We start from the raw sequence: 24,258 nt of genomic DNA on the forward strand, positions 1-24,258 counted from the left end.
GTAATTTAAAGTAATTCGCTTTTAAACAATTGCAATGTTGTTTCACGGCAAGTGTTCACACATTACTGAATCAAAAGCTTGTGATAACAAATTAGGTAACAAATAATGGTTACTTTTTGGTTTATAGACAAACATTGAATTTTCAGAGAACCAAAGAAAAGTGATATTTAACAAATGCCACTATAATGCTGAAATATTGGGGAGAAAACTTGCAGCAGCTCAAGCTTTTAGACATGAACACTTATCATATGATCCTCAACAGTGGTGACAATAATTCTTCGTACTGCAGTGCATGATGGCCATTTTTACTATGGTGTTACCCAGCATGCATTGCAGCATTACAGATTTTGTTGATTGTCACCATTGTTGAGATTCATATGCTGGTTCTTGATGTCTGCGTGTGTCTACATATACGAAGAGCTAAAAGCTATTGTGCCTTACATAGAGCAGAATTTGAATCAAACCTACACAAACTTACATGATGATAACTCATATGACTTACAAGCAAAATATGATAAGGAATCTATTACCAAAAGCTTCTGATTCAAAAATGTGCAAACACTAGCTATGAAACAATAGTGCAATTGCTTAAAAGCAAATTACTTTTCACTATAAAAAGGGTCAGGAGCCCAACTAAAGCACACACTGATCTCCATGATGGTAGCATCATCTTAACCAATAAAACATCAACATCTGATAGTCTATAATTCTCAGTAACAGCAGGTGTTCATCACTAATGCACAATCATCATTTAATTGGTCACTTAATGGTGGGGCCCAAATGGGTTTGGCATGAATTGCCCAATTAAGACCCATGCTGTACCCTTACAGGTCCCACTTTTAGTACGTCTGGGCTTCCACGGCTGGCCCCAATGTGGATCCCGGGTGCAAGCCCATAATGGGGCCCACATTTGCCGCCCATGAAGCCCTCATCTGGGCCCCACATGTCATTGCTGGCTGGGAAGTAAACAAACCAAGTGTGAAAACAGCCTAAATAAGCACATGCTAGTTAATTATATCAAAAAATTTTGTCTTGACATTAAAACAAACTTCTGAGGATGTGTTTACATACAAGAAATCCATCATGAAGTTGTAGCTTGCAATGGCTCCTTGTTTTGCTAAAGAGAATATGAAAATAAAATGTTTAAATAATTACAATTCAACAGTAATACACAGGCACTAAACGCAGAGTTGCCAGTGTCATTAGCCCCCTTCACACAATCCTGGTAAATCCTGAGTACCAAAATACCAGTAAACTCTGTCAATCACTGGAAATTACATTTAAAAGCTGCACAGTTTTCTGTCCAATCTGATGTGCAAAGTGCAAATAGCCATGTTGTTGGCAGAGACTATTTACACTAACTCTGCCCACCAATGTGTGATTGGACTGGTCAACAACACTACAAAAGATGACTATTAATCATCAGCTTCAGTGGTGCAGAGGATAAAGCATGTGTTCTACTCTTTTCGACGCAGTCGACTCGGGTTTGAATCTGGCTTCTGCTATTTTAACATAGTGTAAATAGAATCTATAGCTATTTGCACTTAGTGTAAATAGCATATAATTGCTCTTTTTATTTAGTGTATATAGCATCTAGCCTCTAGCAATTCTATTTACGTTAAAATGGCAGGATTTTCTGCTATTTATACTACTTATTACAAATAGTGGCCATCCGCACCTCAGTATTGTAGTATATTATATGCAGTAATAACATTCTGAGTGTAAATTCTAATTTTAATTCAAATTATTAAATGGAGGCCACCTAATTGGGACAATAAAGCCCTTCCTACACCTACCCCAACCCTACCCGATACTTTATTTTCAACTTTTTGATTATTTCCTTTATTTTTTCGAAAATAAATGCCTTTCCAGTGTGAAATGAGATTTGAAAAGGGAGAGAGACAAAAACTACTGCAAAAGGTGGAGATCGCATCAAAAAGATTGCATTGGAGGGCGGAGTTAGCGTAATCAGCCTCTGCCAACAAGACAGGCTATTTGCACTATTTAGTGTAAATAGACACTCTCTTTTTGAAAAGGTCCTGTTAACATATGTTCTCTTAAAAGCCATTTGCCAGTAAAGTATTTGTGAAAGGGACTAACTGATTGCCTTTACCTGGGCTTAACAATATGGTTTAGAGCAACGATAACCTGGGGTTAAGCGTAGTGTGAAAAGCTTTAATGTATGGATAATGCCATAGAAAGGGCATGAACTCATTCTTACCTTCAGGGTCATTCACCATTTTAACAGTGAGATCAAAGAATGTACAGTCAGACTTCTTCTCAACAGGTCTGGTGTAGTACAGCGTCAGAACCTGAAAACAGCAGCATGTCTCAGATTACCTGTTTTAATCTTGCCGTATAAACACTCATGAACACTCACTGAGAGAGTGGCTGTTCCAGTTCCTCTAGCAGTTACAGTGAACTCCTTGTTTATGGCCATCTGTTGAGTGAACACAGACGTACTTGAGTCATCAGAATGATTAAATCTATGATGTAATAGAGATACCTGAAGATTTAATTGCTCAAACACTATTGATGTAGACAATAAAAATTTGGAATGAAGAACAATTAAGCTCTCAAAATACAACAAAAAGATTTCAATTGAAATACTAAACTTGAACCAGTTTGAACAATTTTGATACTCACCCTGTCTGACCGTGTAAGATGCACATTATCTCTTCTGAAAGTCCATTTCACAGGACTGCGTCTTCCTGCCACAGACAGCTCCACTTCCAGATTGAAGTTTTCTTTGTCCTTTACCTGCGTGCGATACTCTGCCACGGCCTGGAACGCAATGATGGTCGTCTACAAGGACAGAAAAGCATTCACAGACAAGGCTTCAGACTGCTGCCTAATTGTCATGATAGAAGAAATAAAGCTTTTTGAAACTCTGAATAAATAGAACCAATTCTTCGACTAAATGAATCGCTATAGCAGCTTTTGTGCATTTGTGTTAAATGTGTTTAAATAGGCTAGTGTTTTTCAACCATATACAAGATACTTTTTACAATGGTAGTGAGCAGAGGTTGCGTTAACAAAAATTCTCCAGCATTTTTTTTTTTGGTTTGTTTGTTTTAACAGTGACAGAAATATCTGAAGGCCGTCCATCATTTTGACAGATTACACTAAGGGTGATCCATTGTAAATTGTAGCTGTAATTCCCACCCCTTTCCAGTTGGTGGCGAGTGCGCTCCAGACTGTCAGCAGAGCAGGGGATACAGAACAAAAAGGAAACTGCCACAATGTTTTTATATGTGTTTGATTATGCACAGGCGAGTACACAGAAGCTACAAGGATATATCATTAAAGAGCGCCAGAATGTTTTTTATTGCTTGAATTTTCTAATGAAATGGACAGAATTTGAAATCTGAGACTTTGTTACATATCAAGCCTAGCCTATTGCTTTTTATCGGAACAAAGGCACACTACCCAGTCAACAATTTGATCTCACACTGATCTCACCATGTGGTCACAATGTGACGTAACAGTGAGCTAAAAGTGTAACCTCACAGCGTCCTCAATGTGTGCTCACACTATGATCACAATGTGAAGTCAAAGTGCACTCACTGCACGGAGACTAGGTACCCAGCATGCATTGCTGCAGGAAGCTTTTGATTGTCACCATTGTTGAGATTCATACACTGATGCTTGATGTTTCTCTGTTTTTACATGACACGGCAGTTTAAAATGTTTGACTTATGCTTTCAAATTTCTTCATAAATTACTATACTGTATAAACAAAGAGCTATTATAATTGACTGCATACTGAATCTAGGTGATGATTGTGTTGTTATCATTAATAATCCCTTCTTGGTATTCCTTGCCATAACAAATGTGGTTTACAAACACAGTTACACATCAGTTGTACACAGCAAAATCCCCAGTGTTAATTTAACACTCTTGAGTGTGGACACATATAAACACTGAAGCAGTGTTGAAGTTAATGAGATTATTAGGTGATTAACAAAGTGATGATTGATCATTATTGAAGACACCTGATGTTAATAAGCAGAATTACCAAAGGAGAAAAACAACATTTTTAAGCAACCATTATAGTGGTCAGTGTTTGCATTAGTTGGGCTCTTGACCCTTAAATCATCAATATTAGGTCCTGTTTGGCTGCAATTACTGAGTTATAACAGCCAGACAAGCAAAGAGCAAAAGTCAATAAGATGGCATTGACTGTGCTTTACTTAATCATGATACAGTGACTTGAGTATTTGACATAGAATTTCCTTACAGATTACAAAAAAAAAAAAAAAAGTGAACAAAAGATCAATCAGTTTTGCCATAATCAGACAGATGATGAAAAAAAAGTTGATCTTAATTTAGACACACAGACATGAAGAATCAGTGTGAGAATCACAACAACGGTGACCATCAAAAAGCGTGTTGTAGCCAATCAGAACTCATCCATGACTCCCATCATGCATTGCGGCATGAATAAATTATGAGAGTTCAGAGTTGATCTGTTTATCTGAATATGCCGTTTGTCACCATTGTTGAGATTCATGGGCTGGTTCTTGATGTCTATGTGTGCCTAGGTGAAATACTTCCTTTTTTTTTTTTGAACAGGTTGTAAAAAAAAACTTTCCAAGATGTATAGGAAGTGCTGGATCTTCTGTGGATTGTCAAGGCAATTACAATAAGCAAAAAAAAAAAAAAAACTAACTTAGAGGTTATACTCTAGGTGATTTATGTCAAACAATGAATATGTTAAAACATAATCAGCTGGTGACTTGAGCTTTTGGTTTGTCTGGCTGTTTTAACTCAAATACAGCAACCAAACAAAATCTAGTATTAAAGATTTAAGGGTCAAGAGCCCAACTAATGCAAACATTGACCACTATAATGGTTGCTTAAAAATTTTGGTTTTCTCCTTTGGTGATTCTGCTTGTTAACATCAGGTGTCTTCAATAATGATCAATCATCACTTCGTTAATCACCTAATTATATCATTACCTTCAACACTGCTTCAGTGTTTATATGTGTCCACACTCAGAGTGTTAAATTAACACTGGGGATTTTGCTGTGTATGTTTGGAGAAGGTTCTTATAACATAAATTTGTTATCTGGGTGTGCACTCATACTGTGAGCTCATCATGTGACACCACTGTGATAGTGTTGAGAAACAGGAAGTAGAATGTCCCCTGGTGACCGATATTTGCAGTGCCTCCTCTCACCTGCACAACATTTTGAATTCACAATGAGCTCACATATTACTCACACTCTTGAGTATCACACAATGAGAATGATGTGATGTCACTGTGAACATCGCATGATCTCACGTGTTGACTGGGTAAGTTACTGTTCATTCGTCAACGGAAAACAGCACAGACCAAAAGATCAATTGTGATAAAAAAAAAATCGATATTGGTTCATTAAAATGAGAATCTCTTAAAATCGAGAAATCTTTTTTTTTGTTTTGTTTACCCAGCCCTAGCATATTTTGTTGTTTTTAAACACTGTGCTGTCGTTAAATGTGTTATTCTAATTAATGTAAAAATATGAAAATATGAAAATTAAAATGACAGGTAATAATAGATTATTATGGAAGTTTTATGACCCTGTCTGTCAAAATGATGGACAATATTAAAGTCTAGGTACCATGCATTTTACCTGCCCATGATCTACAAATGTATAATACCATGGAAGACCAGTGGTTAATTTTACTAAGAGTAAAATCTCAGTCAGAATATATAATTCTTTCTCTATAAAAATGAGGTTGTACAATATTCACAGATATTAGTGTTTTTCTTAATGAAATCAGCACATCCTTATCCCAACCTGAGCTCAAGCTACTGTCAAATGGTGGTGCAACCATCTGTAAAACTATTCAAATGATGAGGTGTTAGTGTACCTGTGTGGTGTCATAACCACCATAGTGAGACTGTTGTCTGCCCAGCCAATGCACTGCCTCTCCTGCTTCATCGAAGTCTTTGGCCTTCACAAGTGCTAGCACAGCATACGCCGTCGCCTCTATTGAGTGATAACGCTCTCCAGAGACAGTCCAGGACCGACCGGCTGTTTAAAACACAAAACATCCACAGAAAGTCATAAGTCATAAAGAAATTATGTTTTTTAAGGAAAGCATTTCAATATTTTTCTCCATAAACTGGACTTCAATTGTGCCCCCGATTTTGAACTTCCAAACTGCAGTTTAAACGCAGCTTCAAAGGGCTTTAAACAATCCCAGGCGAGGAAGTAGGGTCTTATCTAGCGAAGAATTTGTAAAATTAAAATTTGTATACTTTTTAAGCATTAAAGCTCATGTAGCACTAGCTCTAGGATGCACATCCACGACACTACGTACTATAGAATCACATCGAAAGGTCACGCGCGACATAGACGTTACTACAGACCCAGTGTTTACAAAGCGAACGTGCAAAGACTAAGGAAGTGCAAGTAAGTCAAACGCTGTTTACAAAAAAAAAAGGGTGTCGGACGATTGTGAAGTTGTAGGAGAAAATGAGATGGAGTCTCTCTCCATACCCCACCTTTTTGAGTCGGAGTACACCTTCATGAACTTAGACAGAGAGAGAAGACTGCTGTGGTGACACAGGTCTCTCAAGCCTTGAGCAGACCACATTCAAATGAGACATGGTGGTGCACATGCACTGTAAAAAACAACCTATAGAATCTACTCAATAAAATGAGGTAAACTGATGTAACTTTTTACACTCAGTTTGTTTGGGTAGATTATATCCTATATGTCTGAGTAAAGAATACCTGAATTTATCAGCTAAGACACACTAAAAAAAAGTAGATAAAGTCTACACAGCAAAAAGCCGAGTGTTAAATGAACTCTCCCGGGAGTTTATTAGAGTGTTAACATGAACACTGAAGCAGTGTCAAAGATAATGAGGTAATTAAGTGATTCATTGAGTGATGATTGGAAATTATTGAAGACACCTGAAGACATGTTTACGTCACCATTATAGTGGTCAGTGTTAGCATTAGTTGGGCTCTTGACCCGTAGCTTTTTACTATTAGCTTTTGTTCAATTGTTTAGTTAAACTAGCCAGACAAGCCGAAGAACAAAAGTCATGCAGTGGTGATAATTCTGTTTTAAAATAAACTTAATTTGAGCCATTGAAATCATTTAGAGTTCTATATCCTTTATTTATTACAACTGTCTTGTGGTTTCACAGCAGCAAAAAAATGATAAAGCCTGATTTTTTTTTATCTTTTTATTTTGAATGGACTTTTTACAAGCTCCTCCTATCAAAAAAAAAAAACTTTCAAAAGCTGTTCTTTTAGGCACAAACAGACATCATGAATCAGCATATGAATCTCAAAAATGGTGACAAACAGCATATTCAGAAACAGATCAACTCTAAACATCATGGAAATCATCAGCTCATAATTTATTCATGCCACAATGCATGATGGGAGATATGGATGAGTTTTGATTGGCTACAACATACGTTTTTGTTGGTCACCATTGTTGTGATTCTCATGCTGATTGTTGATGTCTGTGTGTCTTAATCTAAAAATTGTTTATATTTTTTCCAGTCAAATAAATTTCAGAAACACCTGTCTGATTAAACCAACATAAACAAAATACAACTCACTTATTCTGATCGCTGCTTCATGACTTTATCAAAGCATATTTAAAACCACAAAATCTCATTTCTTTTGGTTTGTCTGACTGTTATAACTCAATTACAACACCCAAACAAAATGTAATATTAAGAAGTTACTGGTAAAGAGCTAAGCTAATGCTAACACTGACCACTATAATGGTGACTTACAAAATTAGATTTTCTCCTTTTGGTGATTCTGCTTATTAACATCAGGTGTCTTTAATAATGGTCAATCATCACTCAATGAATCACTTAATTACCTCATTAACTCTAACACTGCTTCAGTGTTCATTTTAACACTCTTGAGTATGGACTCAAACTCCCGTGAGAGTTCAATTAACACTCGGTTTTTTGCTGTGACTTTACCTAATTTTTTTTAGTTTGTCTTAGCTGATAAATTCAGGTATTCTTTACTCAGACATATAGGATAGAATCTACCCAAACAAACTAAGTGTAAAAAGTTACATCAGTTTACCTCATTTTATTGAGTAGATTCTATAGGTTGTTTTTTACAGTGTGTGTAAAATGCCAACCACTGTCATGGAGCAGGAATCTCAATGCTGTCAAGAATGGACCATATCTATTCCACTGTCGGAAAGAATCAGCGAGGCAGGTGGTGAGTTGCGTGTGACCTTTCGACGTGATTCTGTAGTATGTATCATCGTGGATGCACATCCCAGAGCTAGTGTTACACAAGCTTTTGTGCTTAAAATGTATGCAAATTTTAATTTTTCCCAAAAAAATTATCAACCGTTTCATTAGATTCTTTCTTGTCTGGGATCGTTTAGAGCCCTTTGAAGCTGTATTTAAACTGCATTTTGGAAGTTCAAAATCGGGGGCACCATATCAGTCCATTATATGGAGAAAAATCCTGAAATGTTTTCCTCAAAAAAAAAAAAAAAACAAAACAAAAAAACTATTTCTTTATGACTGAAGAAAGAAAGACATGAACATCTTGGACGACAAGGGGGTGAGTACATTATCTGTAAATTGTTGTTCTGGAAGTGGACTTCTCCTTTAACACACAGTATGTAGAGTTTGCTACTAAAGGTTGTTATTTATGCTAACAATTTTCTAGATAATGGCAAAATGCTTGTTGCCTAAACATCAGGTATTGACCATATGCTGTACTGCATTAAAGGGGCATGCTACTCTTTTCAGCTGCTTATTAAAGAAGAACACCTCTTCTGGTACCCAGTTAAACTTTAACAGCAAGAAGCTAGTGTTTAAGCTGTTGTTTAAGGCCATTTGATTGTTCTTGAAATATGCTTGCTGCTTATGGCTCATCTGGTATTGGGAATGCTATTTCTGTAAGTTTCTCTGCGTACTGCAACTTGCTGTAATTAATCAAGCTCCATGCTTGTTGCATAAAGCTATCAAGTGTACTGATAAAGAATTCTGTCTATGCTTAGGTGGGTTGTCAGATTGAGAACATGCAACACAACTGACACAAATTTCAGTGGGAGGTGACAAGCCTGTAAACTGATGAGTTGATTTATTGAGTTATTATGCTGTTGTGATTTAGAGTTTTACAAGTTGCTGAAGCTTTAAGGCCAGGTAGATTCTGCCAGTTTAGCTTGCTTCTATGGCTGCAGTACACCTTGTTTGCTGCAATCTGGCAACTAGGCTGCCAGTCTAGTGGGTTTTCGGCTATCTTTGTACTTTTCAGGTACTGTTTGAAGGGGCAAGCTGCTCTTCTTAGCTGCTATAAAGAAGAGCACCCCTTCACTGCTGCACTCTCTCGGTAAGGAGCAAGTTCTGCCCACTTTTTTGCAGAGGTGGGACCAAGTCATTGTTTTGCAAGTCACAAGTAAGTCTTGAGTCTTTGCATTCAAGTCTCAAGTCAAGTCCCGAGTCAAAACAGGCAAGTCCCAAGTCAAGTCCCGAGTCAAGACAGGCAAGTCCAAGTCGAGTTGCAAGTCATCAACTTTAAGCTTCAAGTCTTAAACAAGTCATTAGTGCTCTTTGCCCAAATTAGTGCATCAGTATTAATAACCATATTAAATTTAAATTAAATTAATGTTTCCTTTGATATTACAATCTTTAAATCCAAATGTGGTCACTTTAGGTACCATTTTGTCCGAACTGTTGAACGCACAATCTTCAGACTTACTTAGTGGAACCTGATTGGTTGATTGTGAAACGCAGATTTACAATGTTTTTTTTTTTTTTTTTTTTTTTTACAATTAACTTTTCATGACATTTTTTTTTCCACACGTAAGTAAAATTACCCCTCAGTTAAATTATAATATTTTAATTGCTGTAATTTTGTGAATGATTTTCATCCATATGTCCATGACAACGTAAGTGACACATGAATGCTGCAACAACAACAACAACAAAAAAAAAAATAATAATAAAATAAATAAAACACAAAATATTCAATATTCAGACTCTCAAATGTATGTAAATAAATGTAAGGTAATGTACATAGTTGATCGCTAAATCACGCTGCAAACTGGATTACATCATTCGTTTATCCTGAAAGAAATTAAAGTGAAAAGGGAGAAAAAATTATAATATGTAATTGTTGCATATACAATAATCATTTGGTTAAAGAAATACTTCAATTCAATTTTTTTTTAAAGGATCATTATTGCCTTGCCCACTTCAGACATTAATGTTCAATTAGCTGCAGACTGCAAGGATTTATCTAATAATTCTGTTTCACTAAACTTTAAACCTTGATTAAAAATAAGCAGGTTTACATTTAACCCATCATTTTGATCATGGATTTAAGTTATACTTATATTTAAGATTTAGGATTTAAAAATAACTTTAGTCCTGTTGCACCATAACTTTAAACTCCGTATTAAATGGAATTAAATAACGAATGATTATGCAATAACTTTAAACTTAAGAGGTTTAGGCTAAATAAAATAAAATGCACATGCAATTAAAATATGTGACTGAGAGAGAGGTCTGACAAAAACCCGTTTTAGCGAGGTGTTTATTATAAATAAAAATGAAATTGAAGCACATAGCGCTTTCAGAGTGCAAGGGTTGTGGTGGGACATCATGCCCGGGATGTGGATGTCGGACAAACAAAAGAAGTGAGGAATGTGTTTAACATTTAACAGCAGCAGTCACGGTGATGATGAGGCGAGCACCAGTGATCACGACCACGCCTCTCGTTTCTCATGCCCGCGGTTCTGTGTGTCTGCTGGGTGGCGATCTAACAGACAGGACAGCGCTGTCAGCGGCGGAGATAGTTAAGCCCAATGGGTCAAGTGCACGTTGCAGGGATCCGTCTACAGTGAAAACGACTCTAATCATAAAGTCTTTCCGAGTCACAGGGCTCAAGTCCAAGTCAAGTCTCGAGTCATTGCTGTCAAAGTCTAAGTCGAGTCTCAAGTCTTCTTTAATTATGTCGAGTCGAGTCGCAAAATTTGGGACTCGAGTCTGAGTCGAGCCTCGAGTCATGTGACTCGAGTCCACACCCCTGCTTTTTTGTAACATTGTTTTTCAAAGAAACATGCATGTGAACTTAGAATGTTTTTTTTTAAATACTGTATCTGCATTTTTTATGCTTTAGTACAGTAAGAAAAAAAATACATACAGCACCTTTAAATTTTCATCTCAAGACCCTCACCTCTGCATGCTGTATGAAGCATTTTTGATGTTGGTGTGACTGACCTTGTCCTTTAGTGGAGTGTCTCATCAAGATGTCTTTATTGAATTTGTCGGCATTGGCCAAGGCGTAGGACGTTAGCGCAACAGCATAAGGATTGCTTAGTTTTGGAAGTCGACCTTCCAAGAAGACAACAGCCTTCCTGATACTTTCATGCAGACTCTATAAAAGTATGTGTAAGATGTTAAGAGGAATAGTGGAAAAAGCAACTGTTCATTGATGATGTAAGAGGTGTACTTACACCAACTGATCCAGCACAGATTTCTCTGCCCTCTTGCATGGCAATCAGGACAAAAGCTGTCAGAGAGGCGTCTGCATCTTGGCCTCGAACACCACCCTGGAATAAAGCACAAATAAATAGAATATATATATATATATATATATATATATATATATATATGATGTATTTTCTATTTTTTTTAAGTCACTGCAACACTCCTCCAGATGAGTTTAAATGCAGTCAGTCACAGCCACATTCAACCTACCACCATCTCGCTGTCGCGTACAGGATGATCCTCTTTAAAGGAGCCATCTGGCAGTTGTTTATGCAGAACCAGCCACTTGAGAGCACTGCAGATCACATGCTCATCTATTGTTATTAACTTACTGGCCATTGCGAAGACCTTGGCCACATATGCTGTCAACCTTTAATAGATAGAAACAACTTCAAATTATCAACAAGCAATAATTTGCTACTAATAATCAGAAAAAAATATGAAAGAATAATATATGACAGTAGAAAGTGGGCATGGAAATGCTTTTAAAAAGAAATATTTTACCATGTGCTGCTTGGCGTTTCTTTCCAGATACCGTAAGATCCATCGTCTTTCCGGTATTTCAGCTGACCTTGATAACCTTTATAAAGAAAAAACATTTTACTGTATTATCTATGCATTTATTTCAGCTTTTGAAACAATTTGAAGTGTAAACATTACATTTAAATTCCATATTAATTTACATTTCCAGTTTCGGAAGAGCATCTTTCAGAGTGCCTTTTGATTTTACTTCTGATTCTTCATATATTTTGTTTCCTGCTGACCTGTGCTGATTTTGTTAGTTGCTTCAGTACGGCGATCCATGCTGACAGCCTCCCACTGATTGGTGTTGTCCAGATAATGAGTGGCAATGACAGGTAAAGTCATAGCGACCATGTTCTGCTCTCCACATCCACTGGGTTGGACAATAAGACGACCCATGAAGCTTCCGTTGATGGCCTGCTCAACTGTCTGAGTGATCACCTCACCTGGATGAATGAAAGAGGAAAGCAGGTGGGGAATGTTAGTATGAGCTGTCATTTATGCAACACTGTTAACACTATGATGTGTTTGGTAGATTTTTAACTGGCAGCTTAAACAGTAATTAAGGTTTATAGACTTTAAAATCCCTGTAAAGAGTGGGCCTGAATATTCTTTTGGAGACTGTCAACAGGCTATCAGTAGTGGAGATAGAGACATCAGTGCAGGCTACATTGCTATGCAAGTAGGTGGTGACACATGACGGCTCAGTGGACGAGCAATGCGTCAACGGGGGAAAAAGCTGAATGACCCAAATCTCAGACCAAAGTCAGCAGCCATATTTGCAACACCTCTAGGCAGTCATTTCTGGCATGCAAGATCAAGTCCAATCTACTATGGAGAAATTCTGAAATCTGATAAACTGCTTGCCACATTCACATTTAAAGTTGCAGTCCTTAACTTTTTTGTGTTCAAAATTTGCAAAATGTATTCAGTAATAAACGAGGACATCATGAATCCATTTTCCGAACTGTGTATTTGGCTTATCCTGAATCACTACGGTACACCTATAATAAGTTTTTATATTTGGACTATTTCAGACTGGTGCAGGTAGGAATTGCTGCGGAGTAGCTCTGCATCTGCGTGATTCGTCATAGATGTGAACATAGATATGGGTGCACCATCTTGGTATTTCAGTAGTCTTTGATCTGATGCTCCACTTCACATTGATCAATGCATTGGTTAGCGACAATGCCCATCTAGAGAAATCCCCACAACTGTTAAAAGGATGCTACAGTATAACATACATTTTTTTTTTTTGTTCTGCTCTTTATTTTATTTTATTTTATGTTGTTGTTGTTGTTGCTGTTATTTGACTTTTCATTTTCAACCTCCTGGTGGAGTGTGAGAATGTACAGACTGTAAAATTATTGCAAAGTGTTTTTCAAATAGACGTAATTTACCCAAAAATGAAAATTTGCTTTTAACTTATTGACCATCAGTCTATCCAAGATGTAACTGATTTTTTTTTTTTCTTCATTAGAACAGTACAGAGGATTTTTAGCTGATTCATAAAATGCAAGTCAGTGGCTACCTGTATTTGAGAATAAAAAAAAATAAAAAAAAACATATCAAGGAACAAAAGGATTATGTATGTGGCTCCTGGCAATATATTGAGGTCTTATGAAGCAAAATGATCGGTCTGTGCAAGAAACTAAACATTATTACCTGTAATCCAGAACCTCAGGCAATGGGGAAATCTGATTATTTTCCACAGACTGGTTCTTGCAGACAATTTGTTTCAATTAACTGGCTTAATTTACTAGTTCATTTACATGATCAGGCAATGATTTCAGAATTAAACTGTCACAAATCCTGTCCATGGTCTTCGGTCTGCCCGCTACCAGAGATCAAATTTCTATTACATTGACTCTCACACTATACTGACTGCTACATGTCACACCTGGACTACATTTCCCATGCTCCACTTAACTGATTACGCACACAGCTGCATCCAATCACACACTTTATAAATACGAGGCCCCAACCATAACTCAGGGCAGTGTTGTATAGCATTTATCACTCTCCTAGTGATGGCTACTTTACAGAGCATTTCCTAGTTTCCTAGTCTAGTTAAGTCTTGTTCTTAGTCTGTTTTCCCGTGTCTAGATCCTTGGTTTATCTCATCTTGTTTGTCGGCTGCCTGCCCTGAATTTATCGCCTTTCTTGGAATGCCCATTGTCTTGCCATTTCGGACCCTGTTTGCCCCTCATTTGCACTATTGTCTGTATGTTTGGATTACCAGTTTGCCTCTCCCCTGGATTATGTTTGCCACCGAATAAACCTTGCCTGTCCCTGGATTATTCTTCTGTCTTGCCTGTACTGTAACTGTTTGCTGGTGTTTGACCCTTTTTCTGTTGTAATGGTGTATATATATATATATATATATATATATATATATATATATATAAAGCAAATAAATCCAGCACAATATATAAATTGAACATGGTTTATTTTTTACTTCATGTAAACATTCTTAAAAGTGCATTAAGAATGTTTACATGAAGTATGAAGTAAAAATAAACCATTACAACAGAAAAAATTCAATTGGCAGACTGTATATTACAAAGTCCAGGTAATGAGCTGCCATTTTTCTTTATTTTTATATAATTTTTTTTACAGTGTGGGCCAGAACAAGTTTTATTATACCATTACAACCATTGAAAAATGTTAAAAGTAGTTAATTTGTCACCGTTGGCAGACTAACTTTTGTCCAATAATTTGAAAAAAAAAAAAATAATTTCAAAAACCACCATTGGTGATCAGTGAGCTTTAGTTGGGCTCTTGACTTTTGTACTTTAACATTAGATTTTTTTTTTTTTTTTTTTTTTTACATTGTGTGGTTGTTTGAGACAACAAAACAAAGAACTTGATTAGATGACAGTGGTGACTGTAAAGCAACCATACAATGAATTTCAAAGTGTTTGGGCATTTGAATGATGTAGTTAATTTGTCAGTAAGTTAATGAATTAATATAACTTTTGCTCCAATAATGTTGAAAAAAATTAATTTCAACAAACCACCATTGTTGTGATCAGTGATCGCTAATTAGAAACATTGTGTGAAAACATGTTGTTTGAGACAACAAAAGCTAAGAACTGCTGAATTAGAACAGTGGTGACTGTAATAATTGCAAGGTTATACAATGAATTTCTCACAAGTGTGTTGGGCATTTGAAATTACTGCAATGTGAGATTAAAGCTGAATAAAACCACTATCATATTTTTATGAATTAACAGAGAAAATATTAAAAAAAAAAAATTAAAAAATTAAATTACTGAATCAATTAGACATCAAGAATCAGCGTATGGAGGAGTCACGTGATGCGTCCGAAGTAGTAACACGTAACCAAGAGAGCTCTCCAGAAATCGTGTAATATCATTACAAATAATCACTGAAACATTCCCCAAACATTGGCAAATTGTCACTGGGTACTGGTGAGCATCGGGAAACAATGGAGCTTCGACCAAAAACCAAGAAAGATGAGCATAGAGCCACCGACACCACCGAGACAAAGATCCCTCAAAATGGCGCTGAGGGGAACGTCGCCGAAGGGGAAAATTCTGCGGGGGGCTTGCCGCGGCGATGAAAGAGTTTCGCGAGATTATTGGGAGTGTTAAGCAGGAGCTGATCTCTCAAATGTCGGATTTAAGGAACTCTATCCAGGGCTCAATTGATACCCTTACAGTGTCTGTCTCGTCTATGCAAGGCCGGATTGTTACGGCAGAGCAGAGAATCAGCGATGTGGAAGATGCTATCTCGGGAAACGAGCAGAGCCTCAATCTCCTTAAAAAAGACAACGAGGTTCTTAAAAGCAAACTGGAATATATAGAAAATTACAACAGGCGAAATGACATCCGCTTGATCGGACTGAACGAGGGATTTGAAGGTCGAGACCCGGTCGAATTCTTCAAGACATGGATACCGAGCGTCCTGGGTGAAGAGAATTTCGGCGCTTCGCTTGTCATCGAGCGCGCCCACAGAGTCCCGGCAACGCGGATCCCGGGGAGGGCCCCGCGACCCATCCTAATCCGATTTTTGAAGTTCCAGGACCGTGAAAGCATCCTACGAATCGCCCGAGATAAAGCCCCAATTTCCGTTGAAGGGAAGAGAGTCAGTTTTTTCCCGGATATTTCATCGGAGGTGATGAGCCGTAGAAGAGGAATGATTCCCGCGCTCAAGGCATTAAAGGAGAAGAACGTCAAATGTCAACTTGTTTATCCCGCCCGCATTCGGATTTTCTCGGAGGATGGTGGAGCACGTTTTTGTCACACGCCGGACGAAGCTTTTAAGTACCTGTCGGAATGTGACAGAGATGTTGCTAGGCGCGTCTGAGTCATTTGAGACCGGTACGGTCTCATATATATCCCAGATTGTCCCGATCCAGTGAATTTTTGTTAGAATGGACCGGGTGAGTGACTTTATTGACTGAGTGGGAGGTCCACCATGTGAATGCTCGTGATTTCATTTTCTCCCATTTTCTTATTTGGGTACCTTGGTTTGCTTCCCTCACATTCCTCGAGGAAATGTGATGAGTGTCTGTACTTTTGTGCTTCAATATGAGACACTTTACCGGTTTTATTGACTAAAGACTGTTATGAACGTACTTTTTTTTGCAAATGACTGAACTTGATAAGTCCTGAAATTGATACCAGTTGGTTTGGGGGATTAGTATTTATAAATAATTGTCTCCTCTATCAGTGTTTACATCAAGGAGAGCTCGTGGTTTGACCTTTTATTTTTGCTTAAGAAAAATCGTTTCTCAATGGAATTTTTTTTCCCTTTGCTGCTGTATAGTTCTGGTTCAGCAGCTATGTTCGGATATTTGTGTTCAGGTGTGTTTTTTCTTCTTTTGGTTGTCTGTTTTTCTGAGAGATACATCTTAATATCTCAAATATGTGGTAATATTGGATTGATCTGTTTAATGTTAATTTGCTATGAGGGTATTCTATTTGATAAATTGGATATTATAGATTTTACATGATAAAACCTTTGAAATTTGTGACATTTAATGTAAAGGGTCTACATAGCCCCAAAGAGTCTATATGTACCTTAAAAAACTGGGGGCAGAAATAGTTTTCCTGCAGGAAATGCATTTAACAGACTCTGAGCATCAAAAATTAAAAAGGGAATGGGTGGCCAGGTGTTTGCATCCTCGTTTAACTCTAAGTCAAGGGGAACTGCTATATTGGTCAATAAAAATATCCCTTTCACAGTTACAAAATCGTTACACAGTTACAAGGGCAAATGTATTCTGAACAGTGGATGATGTTGAATATATACGCTCCAAATATTGATGCTCATTTGTTTATGCAAAATGTTATGCTCCAAATTGCTCAATCATCAGGCTCAGTGTTGGTTGGTGGAGACTTTAATTTTTGTCTAGACAGTGTACTTGATAGATCTTCAACTAAACCAGTGTCTCTTTCTAAAGCTGCTAAATCCACCAATGCTTTTATGAAAGATTTAAATCTTACTGATGTTTGGAGGCAGAAACATCCACAAGATAGAGGCTACTCTTTTTATTCACATCCTCATGATACGCATACTCGTATAGATTATTTTTTGTTATCTACCCAATTTCTGTATCGTGTGTTGGATATTGAATATCTCCCTCGCTTATTGAGCGACCATTCTCCCTTGGTAATGTCATTGTCCATTCCAGAGAAACACGAGGGACTTACAGGTGGAGACTAAATCCCATCCTTCTTAAACAATCTGAATTCCGCAAATTTATAAGAGAACAAATTGATACACAGTAAAATTCACAGAGTAAAATTAACTCTATTCAGAGAACATTTGGTCCCTCTCTAAATAGAGTTAAATTAACACTGAATCAGAGTTAAAGTTAAAGAGATAATTAAGTGATCAATTAAAAGGTGATTGAGCATTAGTGATGAACACCTGCTGTTAACAAGCAGAATCACTGAAGAAAAGAGAAACACAAGAACTACAACTGATTTCAGCCACAGATTAAATCAACTGAAATAAAAGACATCATCCCCCCGGTTTCACAGACAAGGCTTAAGCCTAGTCCTGCACTAAATTGTAAGTCTGAGCTGTTTCAACTGAAAGAAACTTGCACTGACTGATCTTAAAATATATCAATGCCTTTGTTTTGTCTTAAGACGCACACTAGTAATGTTTGTTTCTAAGGCACGTTTATAAAAATTACATAAATGTCCTAATTGAACTATGGCCTAATCCTGGCTTAGTCTAAGCCCTGTCTGTGAAACCAGGCTTAAATCTCTCAAAATCTGATTAAACAACTCCACAAACAGCATCACCAGCTTCAGTCATTACTAAGCAGACTGGCTTAACTGTAATAATAATAATAAAAAAAAAAAAAAAAACAATAAAAAAAAAAAAACATAATGCCACCATAATTGTGGTCAAGGTTTGCTTTAGTTTGTCTCTTGACCCTTTTAATAACTTACAATGATTTTGCTTCTAAGCAATTGTAATTTTGTTTCACAGCAAACATGCACGTATTGCTGAATCAAACGTTTGAAGCAGCAGATTATTTTACACTTTCTGCTTATAGCTCATTTGTGCGAACATTATAAAGTGATCTTTCTCTTTGGTTTATTGATGGGCATATTGCTGAAAAAAGGTCCTATTAAACAATCACAACCATAAAGCTTCAATTTTGAAAAAAAGAGGTGCATCTGCTCAGTATTTTAGACATGAACACATATCATATGATCCTCAACAGTGGTGACAACAATTATTCATACTGCAGTGTATGATGGGAGTTTTTACTGTGTTGTTACCCAGCATGCATTGCAGCATGAAGCATTTTGTTGATTGTCACCATTGTTGAGATTCATATGCTGGTACTTGATGTCTGTGTGTCTTTAAGGAATAGTGGTGTTTACTTATGTTTTACATGAACCTAAAATAATTATTATTACACTGTAGTTTTTTCTTTGTTTGCTTTCACTGCTGAAGTTTCATGGGGTTGGTTATGGTTATCTAAATGCATAAATTGAGAAAACGTTACCCCGGATGTAATCAAATCATCTCACAATAAACATCTCAACATAAAAAGTCAATTAAAATGTGTTTAATGTAAAGCATTGACCACTCTGTTTTACAACATCACATGTACAGTTAAACAGAGATCTAACCCAGAAACTGAAGGGTCAAGAGCTAAACTAAAGCAAATGCTGATCTCCATGATGGTAGTGTCATTTTAACCACTAAAACATCAACTTTTGATCCTCTGTAAATCTCAATAAGAGCTTCTGTAGACGTGTGACAGAAATAAAGTCAGTCTGGTTAATAATGAGTGAAGCTGTTTGTGGAGTTGTTTAATCATCATCTGCTGAGATCTCGAGGGATTTAATCACTTATTTTATTTCAGTTGATTTAATCTGTGGCTGAAATCAGTTGTAGTTCTTGTGTTTCTCTTTTCTTCAGTGATTCTGCTTGTTAACAGCAGGTGTTCATCACTAATGCTCAATCACCTTTTAATTGATCACTTAATTATCTCTTTAACTTTAACTCTGATTCAGTGTTAATTTAACTCTATTTAGAGAGGGACCAAATGTTCTCTGAATAGAGTTAATTTTACTCTGTGGATTTTACTGTGTATTTTTACTTCTACTAATAAACCTTCTTGTACTAACAGTTTTATATTATGGGACACTCTAAAGGCTTATCTTAGGGGTCAATGCATTTCTTATACTAATAGTTTAAAAAAAATAAAAATCTCTAAATTGAATAGGCTAGAATCAGAAATTTCAGCACTGGAAAAAAAATATATCACAGGGCTCAGTCGAAGGATGTTTACAAGGAATTACTTAATAAAAAATTGGAGTATAATAATATGAATACTTACCAGGCAGAGAGGGCTATTATTAGTTCTAAACAGCGTTATTACGAACTTGGTGAGAAAGCGCATAAAGTTTTGTCCTGGCAATTAAAACGAGATGACCAAAAACGAACGATAAATGCTATAAATACAGGAAATGAAGAAACATACAATCCTACAGAGATTAACGATGCATTTAAGCAGTACTAGACTGAATTATATACTTCTCAGACAGGTACAGATCATTCACAAATGGATGCTTTCTTGTCCTCAGTTCATCTGCCATGTCTTTCAGAAGAAGATAGGAATAGTTTGGATCGACCTTTCTCGGCCCCTGAGTTAATTGAAGCCATTCATCTATTGCCTAATAACAAATCCCCAGGTGAAGATGGGTTTCCATCTGAATTTTATAAAGAATTTAAAGATTTGCTTGTCCCATATTTGATGGAAGTGCTTGAACAATCTAGAGCGGATAAATGTTTTCCAGAGTCTTTCTCTAATGCAATAATTTCAGTTATTTATAAGAAAGGTAAGGATCCGTTAAAATGCGGCTCCTACAGACCAATTTCACTCCTTAATGTGGATTATAAATTAGTTACCAAAATGATGTCCAAGAGATTAGAAACTCGTATTCCATTGCTGATTAATCCAGATCAGACTGGTTTTGTAATTGGGAGACTTTCTTCAAACAATCTGAGGAGGCTTTTTAACATTATCCATATAGCTAATGAAAAACATATACCCGGAGTTGCTGTTTCTCTCGATGCTGAAAAGGCATTCGATCGGGTCGAATGGCCATACCTTTTTGAGGTATTAACAAGATTTGGATTCGGACCAGCATATATTGACCTTATTCAATCACTTTATAAATGACCTAAGGCAAAAATTGTTACAAATGGAATTATTTCTGCTTCATTCCCATTGTATAGAGGATGTAGACAAGGATGCCCCCTAAGCCCAGCTCTCTTTGCCCTGGCTATTGAACCTCTAGCTGAGGTTATCAGATCCAATCCTAAAATAAAAGGTTTTGAAATTGGCCCTGAGAGCCATAAAATAACATTATTTGCCGATGATATTCTTTTATTTCTTACTAATCCGAAAGAGTCTTTGTTTAGTTTACAGAATATGTTACAATTGTATAGCACTTTCTCTGGGTATAAAGTAAATATTGATAAAAGCAAAATTTTACCATTGTCAGGGTTTGACTGTACTGCACTGGATGGTTTCTCTTTTAAGTGCTTACCCAGTGGTATTAAATATTTAGGTATACAAGTAGATGGTAATTTAAAGAATCTTTATAAACTTAATTTGGCCAGTCTCTTAGAAAAAGTGGGTAAAGATTTAACTAATTGGATGGATCATTACTTGGTAGAATAAATGCAGTTAAAATGAACGTTTTGCCCAAATTTTTATACATGTTTCAATCTCTACCAATTTCCATCCCTAAATCCTTTTTCACTACTCTTAATGGATTGATAAGATCATTTATTTGGCATCGAAAAACTCATTTTCTCACAAACTAATTTTCTTTCTCCTAAAACACCTTTATGGGGAAACAGAATGCTCCCAATGTGTCATCAAAACAAAAATTTTAGGATCTGGTTCGAGAAGGGAATCACACATTTGGAGCATTGCTTTGATGATGGCATTTTAATGTCATTTGAACAGTTAAAGGAAAAATATAATTTAAGTAATAAAGAATTTTTTAGTTATCTGCAATTACAAGATTGTTTAGGGGTCAAATTAAAAAGTTTTCCCAAGTTACCTGATTTGACAGGAATTGAGCAAATTTGTTATTCTGATAAACCACTGCATAAAACAATCTCTAGAATTTATGAAGCTCTGATCTCAAGTCAACCTTTAGATGATGCAGACAAATCCAAAAGTAGATGGGAGCAGGATTTGGAGATAAGAATAGATGGGGACCTATGGGGTCAATTATGTAAGTATGTAACATTTTATCTGTGGCTCCCCCAGAGGTGTGCCTACTGTCACCAGCGGGAACCATCACCGGACTTTTAGCACTACATTTCCCACAATCCCGTGCCTGGGGCTCCCACTTCCGGTTCCGGGTCTCCCGGGTCACTTCCTTCCCGGCGGCCATTTTAGCGTGCTTTGCCGGCGCGCTCACCGCGAAGTTTTGTCGGTTATGTCGTCAATCCTGAGCGTTTCTTTATCGGACTGCCTACTTGTTGCCAACTGGACTGTTTTGCTGTGTGTGAACCTTTGCTGCCCGCCCCTTATCGACCTTTGCTATTCCCACGGACTATTGTGTTTTGCTCGCCGCCTGCCCCGACCTTTTGCACGGACTATTACGACCCCTTTGGATTTGTCTTCACCACACCAGTCTGCCAGTGTTGACCAACGCCTGTTTAAGTTGTCCGATTTAATAAAGTTGTTGCAGATGGATCCACCGTCTCACGATTCGTCCCTTACCTCATCACAGAAAACTTCGCCACCTACGGATCCAGCGACAGCTTCCCAGTTTGCGACGGAGATGTCCGCTCAAGCTACCATGTTAACCCAGCACCAGCAACAACTGGATCGACTAACTGCTCTGACCGAACAGCTGGTCCGAGCGGTACAGGGATTACAGGTAGCCGCACCACCCGTTGCATCTCCGCCTCCTCCACCTGCTCAACTCCCGGTAGTTCAGCCCGTCACCGCCAGCCCCCGGCTTGCTTTCCCGGACAAGTTCGACGGAACGCCCGCTAAATGTAAGGGATTCCTGCTCCAGTGCACCTTGTTCGTCAACCAGCAACCGAACTTGTACGCTACGGATGAAAGTAAGATAGCGTTTGTCTGCTCACTTTTAACCGGAAAGGCGCTAGAGTGGGCTACGGCGGTATGGGATCTGGGACAGTCCACTTACCCCACGTTCGCCACTTTCCTCAGAAGCTTTAAGGAGGTCTTTCAGCCTACTCCGGAGAGCAGTGAGGCGGGCGAACAGATCGTTGCGCTGCGTCAGGGACGTCGCACAGCTGCCGAGTACGCACTGGATTTTAGAACGCTAGCAGCTCAAAGTGGATGGAACGATGGTCCCCTTAAGCTTCACTATCGCAAGGGGCTCAACTCAGACTTGCAAGTGGAGCTGGCCTGCCGGGACGAGAACCTATCACTGAACCAATATATCGATCTATCCATCCGCGTCGACAACGTGATGCGCGCCCGCAAGCCCAGTCGTCCCTTCACACCAACCTTCCAGCCTCAGCCTTCAGCCTCCTCTGCCCCCGAGCCCATGCAACTAGGAACTACCAAGCTAACCACCGAGGAGAGAGAGCGGCGTTTGTGTAACAACCTCTGCCTGTACTGTGGACAGCCAGGACACATTCGGGCCACCTGTCCCACTCGACCTCCACGACCCCCCACCTCGGTGAGTGTATTTAAATCTGGCTTGAACCGCTGTGAGATTCCTGTGTTACTCCGTTATGATAACATATCCATCCAGACCACTGCTTTAATCGATTCCGGCACTGCCGGCAACTTCATTGACAAGGATTTTGTAGAAGCTAATCGGTTGCCTGTTGTCTCTTGTGCTTCCCCCGTGGCAGTGGCCGCCCTCGACGGGAGGCCGTTAGGAACCGGCCGCGTTGACCACACCACCAAGGACCTCACCCTACGCCTAGAACCCAACCATCAAGAATCCATTTGCTTCTTCATCATCACGTCACCACAATCTCCGCTCATCCTGGGGTACCCCTGGCTCAACCGCCACGAACCTACCATCTCCTGGACCGGAGGCCGCATCACTCACTGGTCACCCTACTGTCATCAGCATTGCATGTCCCTAGCTCCACCGACACCACCCAGGTCTGCCTCACTTCCTCCGTGCAGCACCATACCTCCTGAGTATCATGATCTCCTCGAGGCCTTCAGCACCGTCAAGGCCACCGAACTACCACCCCACCGACCTGGAGACTGCGCCATTGAGCTAATACCTGGAGCGGCTCCACCACGTGGTCGCGTCTTTCCACTCTCACAGCCGGAGTCGGAGGCTATGGAGAAGTATATCAAGGAGGAGCTAGCTAAGGGGTTTATCCGTCCCTCCACCTCGCCTGCTTCAGCTGGTTTCTTCTTTGTGAAAAAGAAAGATGGCGGCTTGCGACCCTGCATTGATTACCGCTCTCTCAATGAGATCACAGTCAAGTACCGGTATCCTCTCCCTCTCGTTCCCTCGGCCCTGGAGCAGCTTCGGTCCGCAAGGTTCTACACTAAGCTGGACCTCCGCTCGGCATACAACCTTATTCGCATCCGGGAGGGGGACGAGTGGAAAACTGCTTTCTCCACCACGTCAGGGCACTACGAGTACCGGGTTATGCCCTTTGGCCTGGCCAATAGTCCATCATATTTCCAGGCGTTCGTCAATGAGGTGTTTTGGGACATGTTGAACCGCTGGGTCATCGTGTATATTGACGACATTCTCATTTTCTC

At 38.5% G+C, this 24,258-nt stretch overlaps 1 protein-coding gene across 1 annotated transcript in view; it reads right to left on the reverse strand.

Annotated features, from left to right (window-relative positions):
• LOC127162900 (complement C3) overlaps window positions 1–24,258 on the reverse strand; it is a 155,804-nt gene that overhangs the window by 8,086 nt on the left and 123,460 nt on the right. The window contains exons 31-40 of the mRNA XM_051105821.1: window positions 12,257–12,460; window positions 11,997–12,072; window positions 11,703–11,862; window positions 11,459–11,554; window positions 11,223–11,379; window positions 5,861–6,024; window positions 2,647–2,805; window positions 2,381–2,440; window positions 2,222–2,312; window positions 1,072–1,117 (exon numbers count right to left, since the gene is read on the reverse strand). Of these exons, the coding sequence (XP_050961778.1) occupies window positions 1,072–1,117; window positions 2,222–2,312; window positions 2,381–2,440; window positions 2,647–2,805; window positions 5,861–6,024; window positions 11,223–11,379; window positions 11,459–11,554; window positions 11,703–11,862; window positions 11,997–12,072; window positions 12,257–12,460 (1,213 nt within the window). The remainder of the gene's footprint in view (window positions 1–1,071; window positions 1,118–2,221; window positions 2,313–2,380; window positions 2,441–2,646; window positions 2,806–5,860; window positions 6,025–11,222; window positions 11,380–11,458; window positions 11,555–11,702; window positions 11,863–11,996; window positions 12,073–12,256; window positions 12,461–24,258) is intronic.

This window comes from Labeo rohita, chromosome 1 (genome assembly GCF_022985175.1).
Source record: "Labeo rohita strain BAU-BD-2019 chromosome 1, IGBB_LRoh.1.0, whole genome shotgun sequence".
Taxonomy (NCBI): Eukaryota; Metazoa; Chordata; class Actinopteri; order Cypriniformes; family Cyprinidae; genus Labeo; species Labeo rohita.